This window comes from Grampus griseus (assembly GCF_964374135.1).
Source record: "Grampus griseus genome assembly, chromosome: 2".
Lineage (NCBI taxonomy): Eukaryota > Metazoa > Chordata > Mammalia > Artiodactyla > Delphinidae > Grampus > Grampus griseus.
In genome coordinates, this window is record NC_139018.1 from 49,625,360 (window position 1) to 49,645,729 (window position 20,370).

At 41.1% G+C, this 20,370-nt stretch overlaps 1 protein-coding gene across 9 annotated transcripts in view; it reads left to right on the top strand.

Annotated features, from left to right (window-relative positions):
- Positions 1-20,370, top strand: part of NIN (ninein) — a 104,928-nt gene that overhangs the window by 47,567 nt on the left and 36,991 nt on the right. For 6 of the 9 annotated variants that reach the window (XR_014296334.1, XM_082647872.1, XM_082647873.1 and 3 more), the window contains exons 6-16: positions 2,887-2,926; positions 4,561-4,751; positions 8,587-8,733; positions 9,218-9,385; positions 9,861-9,997; positions 10,335-10,475; positions 10,730-10,904; positions 13,700-13,810; positions 14,184-14,273; positions 17,623-17,761; positions 19,557-19,738. Coding sequence is in view for 8 of the 9 variants with exons in the window: in XM_082647872.1 (XP_082503998.1) it covers positions 2,887-2,926; positions 4,561-4,751; positions 8,587-8,733; positions 9,218-9,385; positions 9,861-9,997; positions 10,335-10,475; positions 10,730-10,904; positions 13,700-13,810; positions 14,184-14,273; positions 17,623-17,761; positions 19,557-19,738 (1,521 nt within the window). In the remaining variant the exon portion in view is untranslated. The remainder of the gene's footprint in view (positions 1-2,886; positions 2,927-4,560; positions 4,752-8,586; positions 8,734-9,217; positions 9,386-9,860; positions 9,998-10,334; positions 10,476-10,729; positions 10,905-13,699; positions 13,811-14,183; positions 14,274-17,622; positions 17,762-19,556; positions 19,739-20,370) is intronic. The other 3 variants (XM_082647874.1, XM_082647875.1, XM_082647878.1) reach the window with 1 other exon arrangement.

A 20,370-nucleotide genomic window follows, 5' to 3' on the forward strand; every position in this document is an offset into this window, starting at 1 on the left:
TATGATAAAAACCCTCCAGAAAGTAGGCATAGAGGGAACTTACCTCAGCATAATAAAGGCCATATATGACAAACCCACAGCCAACATTGTTCTCAGTGGTGAAAAACTGAAACCATTTCCTCTAAGATCAGGAACAAGACAAGGTTGCCCACTCTCACCACTATTATTCAGCATAGTTTTGGAAATTTTAGCCCCAACAATCAGAGAAGAAAAAGAAATAAAAGGAATCCAGATTGGAAAAGAAGAAGTAAAACTGTCACTCTTTGCAGATGACATGATACTGTACATAGAGAATCCTAAAGATGCTACCAGAAAACTACTAGAGCTAATCAATGAGTGTGGTAGAGTTGCAGGATACAAAATTAATGCACAGAAATCTCTTGCATTTCTATACAGTAATGATGAAAAATCTGAAAGAGAAATTATTTACCATTGCAACAAACAGAATAAAATACCTAGGAATAAACCTACCTAAGGAGACAAAAGACCTGTATGCGCAAAACTATAAGACACTGAAGAAAGAAATTAAAGATGATACAAACAGATGGAGAGATATACCATGTTCTTGGATTGGAAGAATCAACATTGTGAAAATGACTATACTACCCAAAGCAATCTACAGATTCAGTGCAATTCCTATCAAACTACCAATGGCATTTTTCACAGAAGTAGAACAAAAAACTGCACAATTTGTATGGAAACACAGAAGACCCCAAATAGCCAAAGCAATCTTGAGAAAGAAAAACAGAGCTGGAGAAGTCAGACTCCCTGACTTCAGACTATACTACAAAGCTACCATAATCAAGACAGTATGGTACTGGCAAAAAAAAAAAAAGAAATACAGATCAGTGGAACAGGTTAGAAAGCCCAGAGATAAACCTACACACGTATGGTCACCTTATCTTTGATAAAGGAGGCAAGAATATACAATGGAGGAAAGACAGCCTCTTCAATAAGTGGTGCTGGGAAAACTGGACAGCTACATGTAAAAGAATGATATTAGAACACTCCCTAACACCATACACAAACAGTAAACTCAAAATGGATTAAAGACCTAAGTGTAAGGCCAGACACTATTAAACTCTTAAAGGAAAACATAGGCAGAACATTCTTTGATATAAATCACAGCAAGATCCTCCTAGAGAAATGGAAATAAAAACAAAGATAAACAAACGGGACGTAATGAGACTTAAAAGCTTTTGCACAGCAAGGAAACCATAAACAAGACGAAAAGACAGTCCTCAGAATGGGAGAAAATATTTGCAAATGAAGCAACTGACAAAGCATTAATCTCCAAAATATACAAGCAGCTCATGCAGCTCAATATCAAAAAAACAAACAACCTAATCCGAAAATGGGCAGAAGACCTAAACAGACATTTCTCCAAAGAAGATATACAGAATGCCAACAAACACATGAAAGGATGCTCAATATCACTTATCATTAGAGAAATGCAAATCAAAATTACAATGAGATATCACCTCACACCAGTCAGAATGGCCATCATCAAAAAATCTACAAACAGTAAATGCTGGAGAGGTTGTGGAGAAAAGGGAACCCTCTTGCACTGTTGGTGGGAATGTAAATTGATACAGCCACTATGGAGAACAGTATGGAGGTTCCTTAAGAAACTAAAAATAAAACTACTATATGACCCAGCAATCCCACTACTGGGCATATACTGTGAGAAAACCATAATCCAAAAAAGTCATGTACCACAATGTTCTTTGCAGCTCTATTTACAATAGCCAGGATATGGAAGCAACCTAAGTGTCCATCGATAGATGAATGGATAAAGAACATGTGGCACATATACACAATGGAATATTACTCACCCATAAAAAGAAATGAAATTGAGTTATTTGTAGTGTGGTGGAAGGACCTAGAGTTTGTCATACAGAATGAAGTGAGTCAGAAAGAGAAAAACAAATACTGTATGCTAACACGTATGTATGGAACCTAAAAAATAAATGGTTCTGAAGAACCTAGGGGCAGGACAGGAATAAAGATGCAGATGTAGAGAATGGAGTTGAGGACACGGGGAGGGGGAAGGGTGAGCTGGGACGAAGTGAGAGAGTAGCATTGACATATATACACTTCCAAATGTAAAACAGATAGCTAGTGGGAAGCAGCCACATAGCACGGGGAGATCAGCTCGGTGCTTTGTGACCACCTAGAGGGGTGGGATAGGGAGGGTGGGAGGGAGACACAAGAGGGAGGAGATATGGGGATATATGTATATGTATAGCTGATTCACTTTGTTATACAGCAGAAACTAACACACCATTGTAAAGCAATTATACTCCAATAAAAATGTTAAAAAATAAAAAAAGTAAAAACAATTGAATTCTGCCCAGAATCAATAGTAAGAAAATCTAGAGTGCTATTTCCTCCATTGCTCCCTCCCCACCCTCACACCTCATATCCATCCATCAGGGTTGAGATACGTCTTTATGGGGAAATGTAGCCTGATATAATTGTAATCACAAACAAGTAAAAAATCACACTGTGCACCAATTCACCTTCCATAGATATACCATGTATATTAGTGACTTTCAGTTGTAATCTGAATGAGTTGTAGTGAGCTAATATATTTTGAATTATAGCCTTTTTAATGTCTCTCTGTGGCAAGAATAATTTATCTCAGTGCTGTCAGTCTGGGGTTTCAGCTTAGTGTGGCAAAGTTTGGTGAACACTTTGAACTGGTGCTGTCTTCAGTATCTTTCTGAGTGAAATACAGAACTGTGAAATACAGAACTGTGAAGGCACTGAAGGGTCCCGAATCATGTGACTCCCTCAGATGATGATTTCAGAGCCAGAGAGTGATCGGGTCTTGGAGAACAGAATTAGTTCTAAAACGCACTCATCTTCTCTTGCCTCCTCTAGAACTGGAAGACGCAGCGCAGCGAGGAGTATGAAGCAGAAGGTAGGAATTGAGTGTGCGTGGGACCTGCCTGGGAAGGAGGGGCTGCCATTCACAGGGCGCTCTCCGCATCCCCTTCCTGCATCCCTTGCCTTCTTACTAACCACCTTGCCTGCTGGAGGCCAACTGAGAAATAACCTGAAGAACAACAGCAACAAAAAATTCATTCCCAGTTGAGAGCTCATAGTTTTAAATCCTTGCATTTAGCATCATGCAAGATGTGGCAACTAAGATGTAGAATTTCACTTATGGGTTAATTACTCTCTTACATAGACTTTCACATTAATCTATGAACAGTCCAAAACTAAATAGTTACCTATTAAAATGTATCCCTTGACAGGGCTTCCCTGGTGGCGCAGTGGTTAAGAATCCGCCTGCCAGTGCAGGGGGCACGGGTTCGAGCCCTGGTCCGGGAAAATCCCACATGCCGCGGAGCAACTAAGCCCGTGCGCCACGGCTACTGAGCCTGCGCTCTAGAGCCCGTGCTCCGCAACAAGAGAAGCCACTGCAGTGGGGAGCCTGCGCACCACAACCAAGAGTAGACCCCGCTCGCCACAACTAGAGAAAGCCCGCGCGCAGCAACGAAGACCCAACGCAGCCAAAATAAATAAATAAGTTTATGTTTAAAAAAATGTATCCCTTGGCAAGTTTCAGATGTATTTAAGATAGATCAAAACACGTTGATCTTCTGGCCAGCAGATGGCACTGTGGTTCAGCTGACGGAACCTCAGCCCACTTCACAGCCTACCCTGGATTAACTGTACTTAAGTGTAATTACACGTTCTCTAGGTTTCCAACCTGTGAAGACACAGCGGTGATGGGCTTAATGGCTTTGATTAATAGTAGGGGTAGCACTAAATGCTCTTCTCAACTCTCTGAGGTTCTTCCAGGCACACACAATCTTGTCAGTAATTAGCTCATGTTTAAGTAATGACTTTACAGAATCTCTAATATGGAAGTAAATTTTAACTAGAAGTGAGAACTTTTAATAGAGGATAAATAAATTTTTATTTTTAAATAAGTAGTTTGATCCTTAAATCTTCAAATAGAGCTTATCCTTAATATACCAGTAATTAATAGCTTGCCCTGGCAAACATTTATTCTTTCAAGTTGGAATCCTTATAGGTCAGAATATTTGTATGTGTAAAGATTTGGAAACAGGCTAATCTCGCCTTTTATAATCATGTTATGATATTTATCATGAAATTATTTCCTTCGCAGTAGAAGCAGAGCTTAGACTAGAAAGAAAGTGGAGATAATAAAGTCTGGTAGCTATAGCTGAGGTAGGGCATATAAAGCTCCTTAGAATGGCTCTCAACCAGCCTTCCTTCCGATCACACCAAAGCCTAAGCCTGTGCATATTTTCCTTTGGAATAAAATGAGCCTAGAACCTTGGCATTACTGCACAGGAGATGGTATTTCTTACATAGGTATGGCTGCCAATGAACAAAAAAGTGTCTGTTGGCCCTAGTTGCAGCCTAAGAACCAGTGGTTCCACTTCATTTGAACTTCAGGATCAAATCAAATCAACATCTGTAGTCTCTTTATTATAGCATTTATTTTCAAAAAGCACATTTTTCTTTGAGAATAGGCTCTCAGTTCCTTTAGGGACAACACACTGTATGCTTTTATTTTAGGCCAGTTAAGATTTTGGAACCCAGATGATTTGAATGCCTCACAAAGTGGGCCTTCCCCTCCCCAAGACTGGATAGAAGAGAAACTGCAGGAGGTTTGTGAAGATTTGGGGATCACCCGTGATGGTCACCTAAACCGGAAGAAGCTGATCTCCATCTGTGAGCAGTATGGTTTGCAGAATGTCGATGGAGAGGTAAGCCTTGCATCATATTTTTATTCAGGAATAGTAATCATGATAAAAGCTAAACTGGCCACAGGCTAGGAATAGCCATATTTCGGTTTCCTGCAGCATGTTACAGAGACTCCATTCTCTTTTTTTCCTGGGAAGTCAGCCATGAAGATCCTGTCTCTGAGGACCTCATGTTGTATTGTGGAAAAGAAAAACTGACAATAGCTGACACTTACTGAACCCGTACTGTGTGCCCCTCACTGTGCTAAGCACATTACCCCACATTACTATCAGACACCAGTTCAGTGTAGCATGATGTCAATCTATGTGTAGATGTGGCATTCACGGAGCAAAATGTGGGAAAGGTGTCGAGGAAGGACGAAGAGGGGAGTTCAGGAGATTTGAGTTGGAATATTTTGAAGGCCAGGCTAATAAGTTTAGTTTGTTGGAGAGAAGATCTCAGTATCACCCCTGGGTTCTTAAGCAGATTAAGTAATAGTACGTAGGAAAAACTTACTTAATGAGGGTGGTCTGAACTTCTTTTATGGGGTATAGTGGTGTAAAGAGAGCCTTAGATTAGGAGACCAGCCAGGAGCCATCACAATAATCTGGTCATGAGGAAAGGGAAAAGGGTAGGTTGGTGGTTTTGAAAATGTACAACAGAAGAGTCCTGAAGGAGCCCCCGGAAGACTCTTGCTCGGTAAAATTCTGAACTTCACGTTTTCTAAAAAATTAAGAGGGGTGGCAGGACTGGGTGCGTGAACAGCCATGAAACATAAGAATGTAATTAATTCCAAGATATGTCTTTCAAAGAGCTGAAAATAAGGATTGGAGGGACTTAGAGGTTAGGGCTACAGTTGTAGCTTTGGGAAACTTTGATTATAATGATATTTGAAACCATGTTATCTGCTTGCTCAGAGGATAAGTGGTATTATTTTCCTAAACCAGAAAGAGGTTTATTATCAAAAGCTTCCAAGTAGTGTAGCTTGCAGAAAAGTTCTTTCCCCGCCTTCTCCCTTGTGTATGTGACCATTGCACACCCTCTGACTACATTTCAATGGCTCAGTCGTCATTTATTTTTCAGGGATGGCTGTTGAGTCATAAAATTAAATTCATCCTCCTAAATTATAAACCAGCGCAGTATGCAGAACCTTGGGTTGTTCTGCCAAGAAATATTGCACAAACTTGGATTATTTATCTAAGAACGAATCTTGGAATAAACTTAGCTATTTGTGGGGAGTTGCATTTTCTTCTGTGGTGGAGACTCCAGAACCCAGGAAAAGAAGCAGCACATTTATTTTCTTCTGATGTGAGGATGAGTAAAGGATTGCTAATTGAACGTAGCTTTTACTTAGTGTTTTTCCTCCCCACCAAAATCATGAAACACTATAGTACTTTGTATTACTAGCTCTAGACCACAGCGGAGCTGAAAGTTCAAGATGATCTCATCAGCATACAACTTGGAATCCTAGAATTTTACGACTGAAAGCAATTTTAGATCTAGTCACCCCTCATTTTATAGATAAAGAAAGAGATCACTGCTGCCTGTTGCCATCATCACGAAGGGAAACTAGATTCACTGTCTTAAGGCTAAAACTAGTGCCCTGCTTTCCAGAAGCAAGGACGACTGTAGGGCAGGGATGGCAAACTGTCACCCTAGCTGCCAAATGTGACCTAAGGGCTACGTCGCCTACCCAATGTTTAAAAATTGAATTTTTTGCTATACTTTTTAAAATCAGGAGATTTTTCTAAAAATCAGAAGATTTGGCTCCATTTTGCTGGCAGTGAGAAGCAGCTAGCCCCTTTGGACAGGGCATGCACTCGTGTTCCGTTCGCTGGTTTAAAAGGCACCACTTCCTAATGTCTCAAGACCATCCTGCCTCATTTATTTACATCACCTTCCTGGCCCCTCGAGGTATTTGTGATCCCTATTCTAGTGCATTATTTCCCAACTTACACATTGGGAAATCAACCATCCAAAGACCTGGCTGGTGATGGGGAGTAAGAATGTCCTCAGGGTTCTAGATTCAGCTCCTGCACAGACTGCAGGCGGTGCCCTAGTTGCCCACTGACTTGCATTCTTGTCAGCCCAGCCCTGCCCATCCACCCTCTTCTGAATCCACATCCCTTTATTCACTGCTTGTCCACTCCCCCACGTACAGTAACTGGCGGGATTTACTTACTCCACCACTTCAGGTGGATCAGGTGATGGGTGTTTAGGCAGTCAGGAAGCTGTGCATTGATTTGGCCAAGGTCACAGGGCCAACCCACGTGGAGCTAAGGTTAGAGCCAAATATGCTGATTCACTTCAGTCAGCACACTTGGATTTTACTGTGACTTACGGTTTGACAGTCCTGAAAGCCTAGTCCTCTAAGAAAGTGTTCTTTTGGTTGATAAGAACCAGACGGAGAAGCTAAGGGAGCTTGGCAACTTCAGAATTTTGCCCCAACTACCTTTCCATCTGTTTCATCATATGCTCCTCTATTAGGAACTGTTGCTTCTTCCCAAGATTTCCACTCTTTAGAATGATTTTCTTGTTTCAGAGTCCTCTCCAGAGGAAGTGGTATAAAAACAAGAATAGAGACAGATGTTTCCTATTGGGTATGAATTGGAAAAAGAAGCATTGGATAAAAGAAGTGCCTCAGGCACTTAGATGAAGGATAAAATCAACAATTATGAGATGACAGGAGTCCTAGCCATAGTCCGGACTTAAGAAGTGAATATTGAAAATTTGAGGATTTGTTACAAAGAGGCCTTTGTGAGAATGGAACCAGGTGTAGGCTCAAATGCAACAAGAGTAAGTTTGTTGCTTGTTCTAGTCCTCGCTACTCAGCAAACTGGGCATCACCTTGTTAGAAATGCAGAATCTTAGGCCCTACCCCCAGATTTAACTACATCAGAGTCTGCATTTTAACAGGATTCTCAGGTGATTTCTATTTTGTACACTGGGGGCATGTCCTATAGAAAAATGTTAGCCCCCCAAATAAAGAGGAAGCCGACTGTGAGGGTGGAGGTCTTCGCCTTCCCTCCCTGTTTTGCGGTATCCACGATTCGTGCTGCTTATTCCCTTTTCCATTCCTCTGTCAAGCTGGGGAACAAACCATCTCCTAGGCAAGCCTCTAGAAGGGACTGTATGTGGTGAGGACTACTTGATTACTGTCACAGGGTGCAAAGCAGTCAGGCAAAAGTCCCTTCTCTTTACATCTCTTGGAGGGACCCTTCTATTGCATACACATGACATCCTTCCTATCCAGTCCTCACTTCTCCTGTGCTAAAGCATTAAAAGAAATAAAGACCCCAAACACGCAGTGCTGTTCCAAGTAATGTTCTAAATGCCAAGTCACGGGTTTCAGACCCCAACTGTTAGATCATTGCCATCTGTCCCAGACCCAATTCTGCCGTGCTGACGTACCAATTTCCAAAATTCAATATCAGCAAAATATCATGTGGAGTCACCGTAATATAACGGCTTAATGAACGTCTAACTATTTTCTGTTGTTACAACACTGGGACGCTATATCTTTATATTTTTAAGTAATTCTTTAATTCGCAAGAATAACGTGTAGTAACATTAAAGATTACCCGTTCTAACAGTGTGAGCAAAAGAGAAAACAGTTAAATGCTAAATTGCATAAAACTATGAAGGTGTTGAAAATGAATTTTATTTAGTTTATGTGAGGGGGAAGGACATATTACTAGAAAGGAAAAAAAATTCAGTCAAGTGAGAATAAAGGGACATGTTATATTTCTGGAGTCCTGGGATCAAGAGTGGTGCCAAGTTCTGTTGGCTGGAAGTGTACTCTGGGCCTTTGGGGTTTTTTGAGTGAAATAGTTAAAATATATGGTTGCCCTTTTCTAGATGCTTGAAGAAGTCTTCCATAATCTTGATCCTGATGGTACGATGAGTGTAGAAGATTTTTTCTACGGCTTGTTCAAAAATGGAAAATCCCTTACCCCATCAGCATCTACCCCATATAGACAATTGAAAAGGCACCTCTCCATGCAGGTAAGAAATAGGAAGTGGTTTCTTTGTGAGTAGAAGTTAAAATCCATTTGAATAATTTCTAATGAATTAATCTGCTGTCTAAAGAAAAATACTGAGGAGAAAGAGAGGCAAAAGAAGAGTAGTAAAGAAAGACTGAACCATTGGGGAAGGAAAAGCTGGGTTTGAGAAATGACCATAAATTACAGTAGGCAGACCACTAATTATGCCCCTTCTTGTTGGCTGTAGGTCAGAAGAAACCTGGTGTTAAGTAGAGGCACATTTCATCTGTATGAAGGAACTCTCGGCCAGGTCAACTGTTGATAAGCTTTGCATTCTAGGCTGACTTAGGAAAGGGAGATCAAAGGGGCTGCGTGACTTCTTATCCTAGCAGTATAAATTAGAGAGACACGCCTTCTGCTCCTTGTGGTCAGGACTGACCAGTTTTGGTCTTGACCAACACCATGTTGCAATGCCTGAGCTTGCTTAAGTCTCTTTCTTCTTCCAGTCTTTCGATGAGAGTGGACGACGGACCACAACCCCGTCTGCGATGACAAGTACCATTGGCTTTCGGGTCTTCTCCTGCCTGGACGATGGGATGGGCTATGCATCAGTGGAGAGAATACTTGACACCTGGCATGAAGAGGGCATTGAGAACAGCCAGGAGATCCTGAAGGTGTGGCAGCTAAAATGAGAGAAAAATGACGAATTGGGGCAGGGTTGAAAAATTCCATTTTTTTAAAACTGTGATTTGATTCGATTTCTCCTTAATGATTCTTCTATTCACAAGATCTCAGACGTAAGAGGTAACTTTTCCTACCCACTTCAACCAGGATTATCGATAACCTCTTTCCATGTTTTTATCCCCTAAATTATTGATAAGAAATTTCTTAGCTGATCTCTGGTTGGTAAAGATTAGAGTTTTACCGTGGTGTTTATTTACAGTGCCAGAGAGCAATTTTTTTAAACATGCAAATAATCATGTTATGTTTTTCTTAGAGAGAGCTTAGTTATGCTGTGGATTGAATATTGTTTCTAAGCAATCACTAAAGAAATGTAGCATCCAGCCTGGAGACTGTAAATTCAGCTTCACATTTTCTGCTTTCACAGGATAGAACTTGTGATTGTCTTGAACTTGTTCTGATTTCTAGGCCTTGGATTTCAGCCTTGATGGAAATGTTAATTTGACAGAACTGACGCTGGCTCTTGAAAATGAACTTTTGGTTACCAAGAACAGCATTCACCAGGCAGCTCTGGCCAGCTTTAAGGCTGAGATCCGGCATTTGCTGTGAGTTAAGCAGAAGGTTCACCTGCTCTATTCCCTTTCCTACTTGTCGAGCAAGTCATTCAGATGCCTGTGGCATACATTCTTCCATCCTGTACGCAGTTGTGGCTAATCGCCTATCATCTCACTTCTGTGAAAATGAGGTAGAGCTTAGATTTGCATGTAGTCTGTTGAAGAGGAATGTCTCTTCAATGTCTGTGTGGAATGTCTGTGTGTTTTTGAAGGGTTTTGGTTGTCTTGGTTTTGTGTTTGTATTGAAGCAAGCCAGATGAGAGCTTTTTGGGGTCTACTTGTTGCTTAGAAACAGTTTCCCTCATACTTGGTTTCTTTCTGATTCTAGGGAGCAAGTTGATCAAGTGGTCAGAGAAAAAGAGAAGCTACGGTCAGATCTGGAAAAAGCTGAGAAGCTCAAGTCTCTAATGGCCTCAGAGGTGGACGATCACCACGCAGCCATAGAGCGGCGGAATGAGTACAACCTCAGGTACGACTGGCTCGGCCAGGACCCTCCTTTCCCACCGCCCTGGCCCAGGGCAGTGGGGCTCAGCCTGCCTGCCCGCTTGGCCACACCTGGCCGGAGTGACTTAGGTGTGGCTAAGCCTCAAGGAAAGCAGGATTCACTAGACACTTTCTCAAGGAGCTTCCCATGTCTGTGACTCTGTGTTTCCATTTTTGGTGGATCCATGTAGGGACCTCTGAGGGATCTGATGGCAGCTTGTCAGTCTTTCCTCCTCACAGGAAACTGGATGAAGAGTACAAGGAACGAATAGCAGCCTTAAAGAATGAGCTTCGAAAGGAGAGAGAACAGATCCTACAACAGGTGGGCAAGCAGCGTTTGGAACTTGAGCAGGAAATTGAAAAGGCAAAAACAGAAGAGAATTACACCCGGGACCGCCTTGCCCTCTCTTTAAAGGTAATTATCCTATTGGTTGTACAGCCTGTGTCCCTGCTGGGAATACACATGGAAAACCACAGCTCTGTAAGAGGACAGGTCTGCACGGGGCTCATAAGTCTGCCCAGCTGGGTCATGACCGGACATGGTAGAGCCCCCACTGGGAGCTAGATTTCAGGGGTGTCTAGGCTTCTGGTTTGCCAACAGCGTATCTTGTTCTTACCCCCTGAAGTTGCACTGGGTCCTCAGAGCTGTTTGGCTCCTGGTTGATGCTCTGTTCCTTCCTTGCACTCCCCCTTCCTCATTCTTAGCAGATGACTTTATTTCCTGCCACACAGAGGCCATCAGCTTTGTTTCTTTGCTTCCAAATGTACCTTTTCCCTTATACATCCTCCTGTCCTTCCCTGTGCCTCTGTAGAGGAAGTGATCCTTCTCTTTATTGGACTCTGACACCAGATAATATGGTACAGTGTTATCTAGAGATAAAGGGTGGGCAGGGTAGGAGGGGGTCTGGCCTCAAGACTGCCTGGTCCCAATCTGGATACCACTACTTACAGAAAACCTTGATCAAGTTACTCAAACCTGTTTCTTAATGCACAAAAGAGGCACCATCGTAATACCTACCCCCATAGCATTGATTTGGAGATTAAATGAGTTGCTACATATTACAGTATCTAGAAGGTAATAAGTACCTATGGAATATTCACTACTGTTGAAGTTATAAAAGGTTCCTGAAACTCCACACATCAAAAACTGAGCTAATTCTCACTTCCTAACCATCAAACTGCTTCCTCTCTGGAATCTTCTCCCTAATCTACATCACCACCTGTGCTGAAAGTCATAGAAGCTAAAGTCCTCAGTCATCCTTGATTATCAGTTTCTGAGTCCCGTTGATGCTCTGAAATGCTTCTCAGATTTATCCCATCTCTCCATTTCCACAGCCTCTGAAGAGGTTCACAATTCATCACGATTTCTCAGCTGACCTACGTGCATCCTTTTTTCCATCTATCCAACCTCCATATTGTCACCGGAGTTACCTTACTTAAGAACACTTAAAATCATGCTGTTCCCTCTGTAAAAGTGCAACATGGCAGCACTGAAGGGCCCTGAAAGGGGGCTTGTCCTCATGCCTTTCTAACCTCAGATCCTGCCAGCAACCCCCAGGGCCATGCCCTCAACCCTGCTGCACCTGCCATCAGCTGTCTCAGTTCCTCAGTAAGCTTTTAGGCTCCTTCACTGCTTTCTCCAACACTGCAGGCCAAACTACTTTTTCATTCCCATTACACTTTTTTTTTTTTTCTTGCCAGAAGATAGCGTATTTTCTATCACATCATAGATAATTGTATCCATATCTGCCTCTCCGGTCACGGTCCCCATTGTGTGTTCCCTGTGGTCAGCAACAGAAGCTGATTGGTCAGTTTCCAGAGCATCAACACAGGCCCGATACACAGAAATTGCTCCTGATTGGTTGTTTTTTGTTTTTTGTTTTTTTTTTGCGGTACGCGGGTCTCTCACTGTTGTGGCCTCTCCCATTGCGGAGCACAGGCTCCGGACGCGCAGGCTCAGCGGCCATGGCTCACGGGCCCAGCCGCTCCGCAGCATGTGGGATCTTCCCGGACCGGGGCACGAACTCGTGTCCCCCGCATCGGCAGGCGGACTCTCAACCACTGCGCCACCAGGGAAGCCCTGCTCCTGATGGTTTTAACATCTAAATTTAGACACACTTTGGAAGATTAGAGTTGTAGAACTTGCATTTTGGGGGAAGTAGTATTTTTCAAAAACACTTCAGGCACATTCTTTTTCACTCCATGTTACTGTGTGAGGGTGTGAACAAGAATGTATTTAAGATATATTGGCTCTATATCCTTTTGGCAAAATATATTTTGAAAATAATGTTCTTCCAATTATCCTATAGCATTGGAATAGAAACTATGTCAAATGGCACATTTATTTTTTTGACAAATGTGGGTGGAAATCTTACAAGTGTTTTATATACAGAAAAACCCCACCTTTTGTGGACTTTGGTTGATATGTTATTTTATTATAATAATTCAAAATAAAAATTATGAAAAACCTGTATGTATAGTTTTTACATCTTTAAACCAAAATAAAATTGCAAATTAAATATAACATATCTATATCATCATTAAATGAAAATTGTTAGAGCTATCCTACTTTTTATAGTTTTTTTGAGTTCTCTTTTGCTGTCAGATGAACAAGGTATTCTGCAACCAGTCTTTCATCTGACAGTTTATTGAGAATGTTTTTCACCTCATTAAATTTTCTACTGCAATGCTGTCGAATTGGAAATACAATGCAAGCCATATATGTAATTTCAAATTTTCAAACAGGCACATTAAAAGGTAAAAAGAAACAGGTGAATTTCATTTTAAATCATTTTTATTTAATCTAATATCTCCAAAACAGTATCTTTTTGACTTGTAATTCATCTACAGAAATTATTACTGAGTTTTTGTTCTAACTCTTCAGTATCTGGTGAATATTTTATATTCACAGCACATCTCAGTTTGTGCTGTATACATTTCAGGTGCTCCATAGTTACCTGTGACTGCTTGTGACCACTGTTGGGCAGCATGGTTCTGTAGGATCAAGAAAAGCATGCCTCCAGGAGACATGCTTTGAGGTTATAAGATAGATATAAGTTTTTTAATATTTACTTTTTCTGCTCTAATGTACTGAAACTTTCAAGATGAACACATTTTCTCGATCTAGAGCATTGATGTATGTGTGCTATAAAATGGTACAACAGTTTATTTCTTAATCTGTGCCCACTTAATTTCCTCAAATTTCTTCAGGAAAACAGTCGTCTAGAAAATGAGCTTCTGGAAAATGCAGAGAAGTTGGCAGAGTATGAGAATCTGACAAACAAACTTAAGCGAAATTTGGAAAATGTTTTGGCAGAAAAGGTAAGTCTTTAAATTTGATTTCCTGCTATGTAGCCCCAAAGTGTAGTTCACTCAAAAGAACAGAAGCTATGCCACCAAGAAAATTTCTTCTATGGAATTATTTATGTGACTAAAGGAAGCTGTCATTTTTGCAGGGATTTAATTTATACGAGGGAAACATGGCGTGGCACTGAGAAACAATCTCTGCTTTGACTGAACACATCACTCTAGAATCTTCTCCCCATCATCTAATTGATGGTGTTTCTGCTTAAATGTCACATTCCTTTCATACTCCAGACACTGGGTGAACACCAGAAACTTGGGTCTTTGGTACATTATAGGTCAAAGAAGGACACTTGGAAAAAATGACAACTTTGCCCTTTTCATTTTCTAGTTTGGTGACCTTGATCCCAGCAGTGCTGAATTCTTTTTGCAAGAAGAAAGGCTGACACAGATGAGAAATGAATATGGGCAGCAGTGCAGGGTGAGTGACTGAAGAGAACTTAGCGGAGGAGTGCCTGGGTTCAAATACTGCTTCACCATTTACTAGCTGTGTGGCCATGAGCACATCACTTAATCTGCGGGTGTTTCAATTCCTCACCTATGAGATAGCAAAAATAAGAGTACCCACCAGATAAGGTTGTTGTGGAGAGTCAATGAGTAAATATATGTAAAGTGCTTAGAACAGAGCCTGAGACACAGAAAACACTTAACCTACGTGCTGGTTGTTAATGTTATTGTTTAGTATCCTGAAATACGAGAGAATCATGCAAACTGCATTTGTCTGCTTTATCTGGGTCGGAAATTGCCAGTAATTGGAGGAAAATAAAGTTTTATTCTAAGAGAAGGAAAACGTGGTCATGTTGATGTGCTTATTCCAAAACTAGTCTTTCCTGAGCAATCAACGCAGGCTGATATAATTTGCTTTTGTTCTGTGGTTTTTTTTCCTGAATACAGTCCTTATTTTATTTACAAAATGCAAATGGAGCAGAAACCACTCAAGTCTTTAAGTAGTAAGGCATTACAAATTCCTACCAGAGGACACAAAAACATCCTTATAAATAATAGGAATCTTTGATTTTTTAAAAAAGTAACTCTCCGAAGCTCAGGAATGTGGGGTATTTTTTTTTCCTTAAGCCACAGACACTTGTTTATTTTAACAAGGTAGGCATAACTGAGTTCTAACTGCTTTAGGTGAACATTGTACTTGGGCAAAAATGAAGAAAACAATCACCTCCTTATGAGGTTGTTCATAGCCTGCCTTCTCAGGAAATACACGTGCACGCTTTGAGAAAAGAAACGAAACATTTATGCCACTCTTATAAATAAGTTATGGCTCTTGACTCTAATCAAGTAGAGGTGTTTTCTCCTATGCTTTTAGTTATTTCATCAGTAAAATCTGTCAGCTCTACCTCCAAAAATTCCCCAAATTTGTCCACTTATTTATTTTTTTAAACAGTTTTTCATAACCATACAATTCACCCATTGAAGGTGTATAATTCAGTCTCTTTTAGTATATTCACAGAATTGTGCAACCATTACCATAATTCATTTTAGAACATTTTCATCACCCAAAAGGAAACTACCTCTCCACCTAGCTGTAATCTCTCCCATGACCCCCAGCCCTAGACGACTAATAATCTACTTGCTGTCTCTTTGATTTTGCCTATTCTTTACATTTCCTATAAATGGAATGATACAATATGTCATCCTTTGTGACTGGCTTCCTTCATTTGGCATACGTTTTCAAGGTTCATCCATACTGTAGCATGTATCAGTAGTTCATTTCTTTCCATTGCTGAATAATATTCCATTATATAGCTCTACCACATTTTATTTAACCATTCATTAGTTGATGGACATTGGGTTATCTTGAATATTGTGAACAATGCTGCTGTGAACACTTGTGTGCAAGTTTGGTTTTGTTTTGTTTTTTTTAAACAGAAACAGACTCACAGACTTAGAGAACAAACTTATGGTTACCAGCAGGGAAGGGTGGGAGGGAGGGATAGACTGGGAGTTTGGGATGGACACGTACACACTGGTTTGTTTATTTATTTATTTATTTATTTTGGCTGCTTTGTTGCTGTGTGGGCTTTCTCTAGTTGTGGTGAGTGGGGGCTACTCTTCATTGCGGTGTGCGGGCTTCTCATTGCGGTGGCTTCTCTTGTTGTGGCACACGGGCTCCAGGCACACGGGCTTCACTGGCTGCAGCACACGGGCTCAGCAGTTGCGGCACACGGGTCCTAGAGCACGTGGGCTTCAGTAGTTGCAGTGCGTGGGCTCAGTATTTGCGGTGCGTGGGCTCAGTAGTTGCAGCGTGAGGGCGCTAGGGTGCGCGGGCTTCAGTAGTTGTGGTTCATGGGCTCAGTAGTTGTGGCTCATGGGCTCTAGAGCGCAGGCTCAGTAGTTGTGCATGGGCTTAGTTGCTCCACGGCATGTGGGATCTTCCCAGACCAGGGGTCGAACCCATGTCCCCTGCATTGGCAGGTGAATTCTTAACCACTGTGACACCAGGGAAGTCCTGTGTGCAAATTTTTGTGTGGACATACGCTTTCATTTCTCTTGGGTATGTACCTAGGAGTGGAATTCGTGGGTCATATGATCACTGTATGTTTAACCTTTTGAGGAAGTGCCAAATTTTTTCCAAGATGTTTGCACCATTTTACATTCCCACCAATATGAGAGTTGCAATTTCTCCACATCCTTGCCAACAGTTGTTATTATATGTCTTTTTAAAAAAATATCTTTATTGGAGTATAATTGCTTTACAGTGTTGTATTAGTTTCTGCCGTACCACAAACAAAGTGAATCAGCTATATGTATACATATGCATTCCCACCACTGGGCATATACCCTGAGAAAACCATAATTGAAAAAGAGTCATGTTTCATTCAGTCATGTTCATTGTGGCAATGAACCACAATGTTCATTGCAGCTCTATTTACAATAGCCAGGACATGGAAGCAACCTAAGTGTCCATTGACAGATGAATGGATAAAGCAGATGTGGCACATATATACAATGGAATATTATTCAGCCATAAAAAGAAACGAAACTGAGTTATTTGTAGTGAGGTGGATGGACCTAGAGTCTGTCATACAGAGTGAAGTAAGTCAGACAGAGAAAAACAAATATTGTATGCTAATGCACATACATGGAATCTAAAAAAATGGTACTGATGAACCTAGTGGCAGGGCAGGAAAAAAGATACAGATGTAGAAAATGGACTTGAGGACACGTGGGGGAGGGGAAGCTGGGCCGAAGTGAGAGAGTGGTATGCACATATATACACTACCAAATGTAAAATGATGGCCAGTGGGAAGCTGCTGCATAGCACAGGGAGATCAGCTCAGTGCTTTGTGACCACCTAGAGGGGTGGGATACGGAGGGAGGCTCAAGAAGGAGGGGATATGGGGATACATGTATGTCTTTTTTATTTTAGCCATCCTAGTGGGTATTAAGTGGTATCTCATTGTGAGTTTGATTTGCATTTCCCTGATGGCTAATAACACTGAGTATCTTTTCATTTGCTTATCTTCTTTGGAGAAATGTGTCTTTGGGTCCTTTGTTGAATATTGAAATGTGTTATTTGTCTTTTTATTATTAAGTTGTAATAGTTCTTTATATATTCTACAAGCAAGTCCCTTATCAGATATATAATTTACAAAAACTTTTCTCCCATTCTGTGGGTTGTGTTTTTACTTTCTTGTTGGTATCCTTTGAAGCACAAAAGTTTTTAATTTTGATGATGTACAGTTTATTTATTTTTTCTTTTGTTGCTTGTGTTTTTGACATCACATCTAAGACTTGTATTGGTTTTTAAACTCCAGCTATTACAAGACCAAGTAGATGAACTCCAGTCTGAGCTGGAAGAATATCGTGCACAAGGCAAAGTGCTCAGACTTCCCTCGAAAAACTCACCATCAGAAGAACTTGATATTAACAGTGGTTGCGTCGAGCCTGACCAGGGTAAGCCATTCAGACGCCATCTTTTCAGAGTCTCTGCCTTTGACTTTTGTTTTTAAAACCGTGGTTGAATGTAGAATTGCAAAATGTTGGCAATCCCACCCCACCCCAGCCCTCCCCCCGTCAAAAAAAAAGACTTTGGCAGTGCTGTTTTCTTGAGCTGTTTCACTTGTGGTCTGTTTTTTCATTTGTCCTTGAAGTCTTTATGAGAGTATTTCCATCTGATTTTTATATGCATCAACAAAGAAATGGAAAAATCAAACCACAAGGATATTTGCTTCGTTTAAAAAAAAAAAAAAACTGGCCACAAGTCTGAGAATCCAGGCCTTGGGAGTGTTAGAATTCAGTCACTGAGTTATTGCTGAATCCTCCCTTTCTAAAAGAGTGCCTAACTGGTATGACAGTGTTTTGGAGAGCGAGCCAGCCAGAAACCACAAAATTTGATTTCCTTATGCTGGCTGTGCTAAATGTCTGCAAAACAACAAATAAGATAAATAAACCTTGGTTGCCTGTACCTTTGAGGAGGATTTTGAGTCGCAAGGTTGGAAGGCAGAGTCATTTGGGAACCCTCCTACATTCATTATCAGCTCTTTTCCTCCCTCCTGGCATCCTGCCCCTTTCCTCCCGTGTGTTGAATTTCAGTTTCAGAAAGGGTTTATAATAAATTCTTCATCATAAGTAGTTTTCCCCACTGCTCCTTGGAACAGGAGTACAGGTTCTTACAAGGGTTGTTTATTCTTCTCCTTACCTATTTATTCTGGAATAGATAAGGGATGGGGGGGGGGACAGGGACAGGCTTGAACACCTTTCCTCTAAGTCTGTACTCTGTAGCCTTACTGTGGTATAAGAATGGAGCCCAACTGATATGATGTATCTCAGAAGCTTTTCTGGGCTTTTCCATAGATGACCAAGGGCTGGGAGTTCTCCTCATGGGTACATGAGGCTGTGTCATCTTGGGGTGGTTTACACCCCAGGTATCACTTCTCAGTTGGGGATGTGCCATGATAGATGAAGAGAAAGCCCAGAGCAGGACTGTCAATTCCAGATGCTAGACTTATGCTCTTTCTTGCATCTGCCTGTGTATCTCCACATGAAAAGCCTTTTTGTGTCGCCTGCCTTAAGAGATTTCTGCGTAGTAGTAGATGTAATCATTTTGTCCTTGTACTAGCTCAGCCCTCAGCTTATGCTCCACATTTCAGTGTCCTTCTCAGTCATCATCATGGGCAGTTGCAGAGGTGAACTCATATGAATGAGTCGAGAATTTTCTGTCGAATCTGCCTACATCCAGGTTCCTAACCTATGCCCTAGTCTTTAAAAAATTTTAGCTGATAATTTAAGGTAAGGCCCTATCTGCACTACAGGAAATTAATATTACAATACTGAATCTTTTGTAATGTTGAGGGGTGGGTTGGATATCTTGACCCATGAAGTTAACACCTCAAAGCATAGCAAGTATGCTGGCCATGCATTCTCCTGCCACATTGCCCCTCTGCTAATTTGTCACTCAGTATTCATTGGATGGAAAGAAGGCTGGTTGGTTTGACCTAACTACCTCACTCTGCAGGATTTTCATTAGGAGGAGGTCACCTTTAAGCAACAATTTCCACATCTACTCCCACCTCCTATTTTGTTGGATTCTATTAAGGTTTGGTACATTGCCTGTACATGAAAGAATCTGTTCACCTTCACTTTTTCTTGTTTCCCCTAATACTTGGCTTCTGTTGTTTCCTAGTAGATCTCATCTGTAGTAATTTAAGCTAAAAATTATTCCTCAATTAAACTGGATATCCTTCCTTAGATGCCAGTTGTGTTATTGAAAGAACCTGCTGCAGGGTCAACAGATCCGATGTGTTTTCAGGGCTTGGTTCTGAAGAATGCAATCCATTGAATATGAGCATCGAGGCGGAGCTGGTCATCGAACAGATGAAAGAACAACATCACAGGGACTTGTGTTGCCTGAGACTGGAGCTTGAAGATAAAGTAAGACCTTTTTATCAGTCCTGTTCTCTGATTTCTTTGAGCTCTGACAAGCGTTTGCATGTAGGACATTCTCAATTCTTTTCCCTCAAAGAGCAGCACTTTCTATACATTTCCTCTTGTGTCCTGTTGGCTACCAGGAACGCACTACCTCAGCATGGCTTCACAGGCCAAGGGTGAGGCCTTTTCCTCATAGGAGAGAGCTTCTTTAAAATGTAGTACCTTCAGTCCTAGCAAGCATGGAACTTGCAGACAATTACATTATTTCCACCTCATTGAAAGACATCTTAATAAAACTAAAAAGCCCTTTGATATAGCATTACTTCCTAAATTAGGTGAATCTTGGCCTTCAAAACCCTTTACCGTGTTGCTTTAGGTTATATTTCCAGTCTTCTGTTTTACCATTCATTTGAGTTACCTTATCTTCCAGCCAAACTAGGTAGTTTGCTGCTCTTCATCAAACTGTCCTCTTTTGCTCATGCTATTACGTGCTGTGTTATTATTTCTTTCTACCTCTTGAAAGTCTACTTAACCTTGAGAGTTTATATCAAATGCTACCTCTTACATTCCTGAATTCTCCCAACCAAATGTGATTTTTCCCTCCTTTGAATCCCAGGTTACATTGTAACTATTTT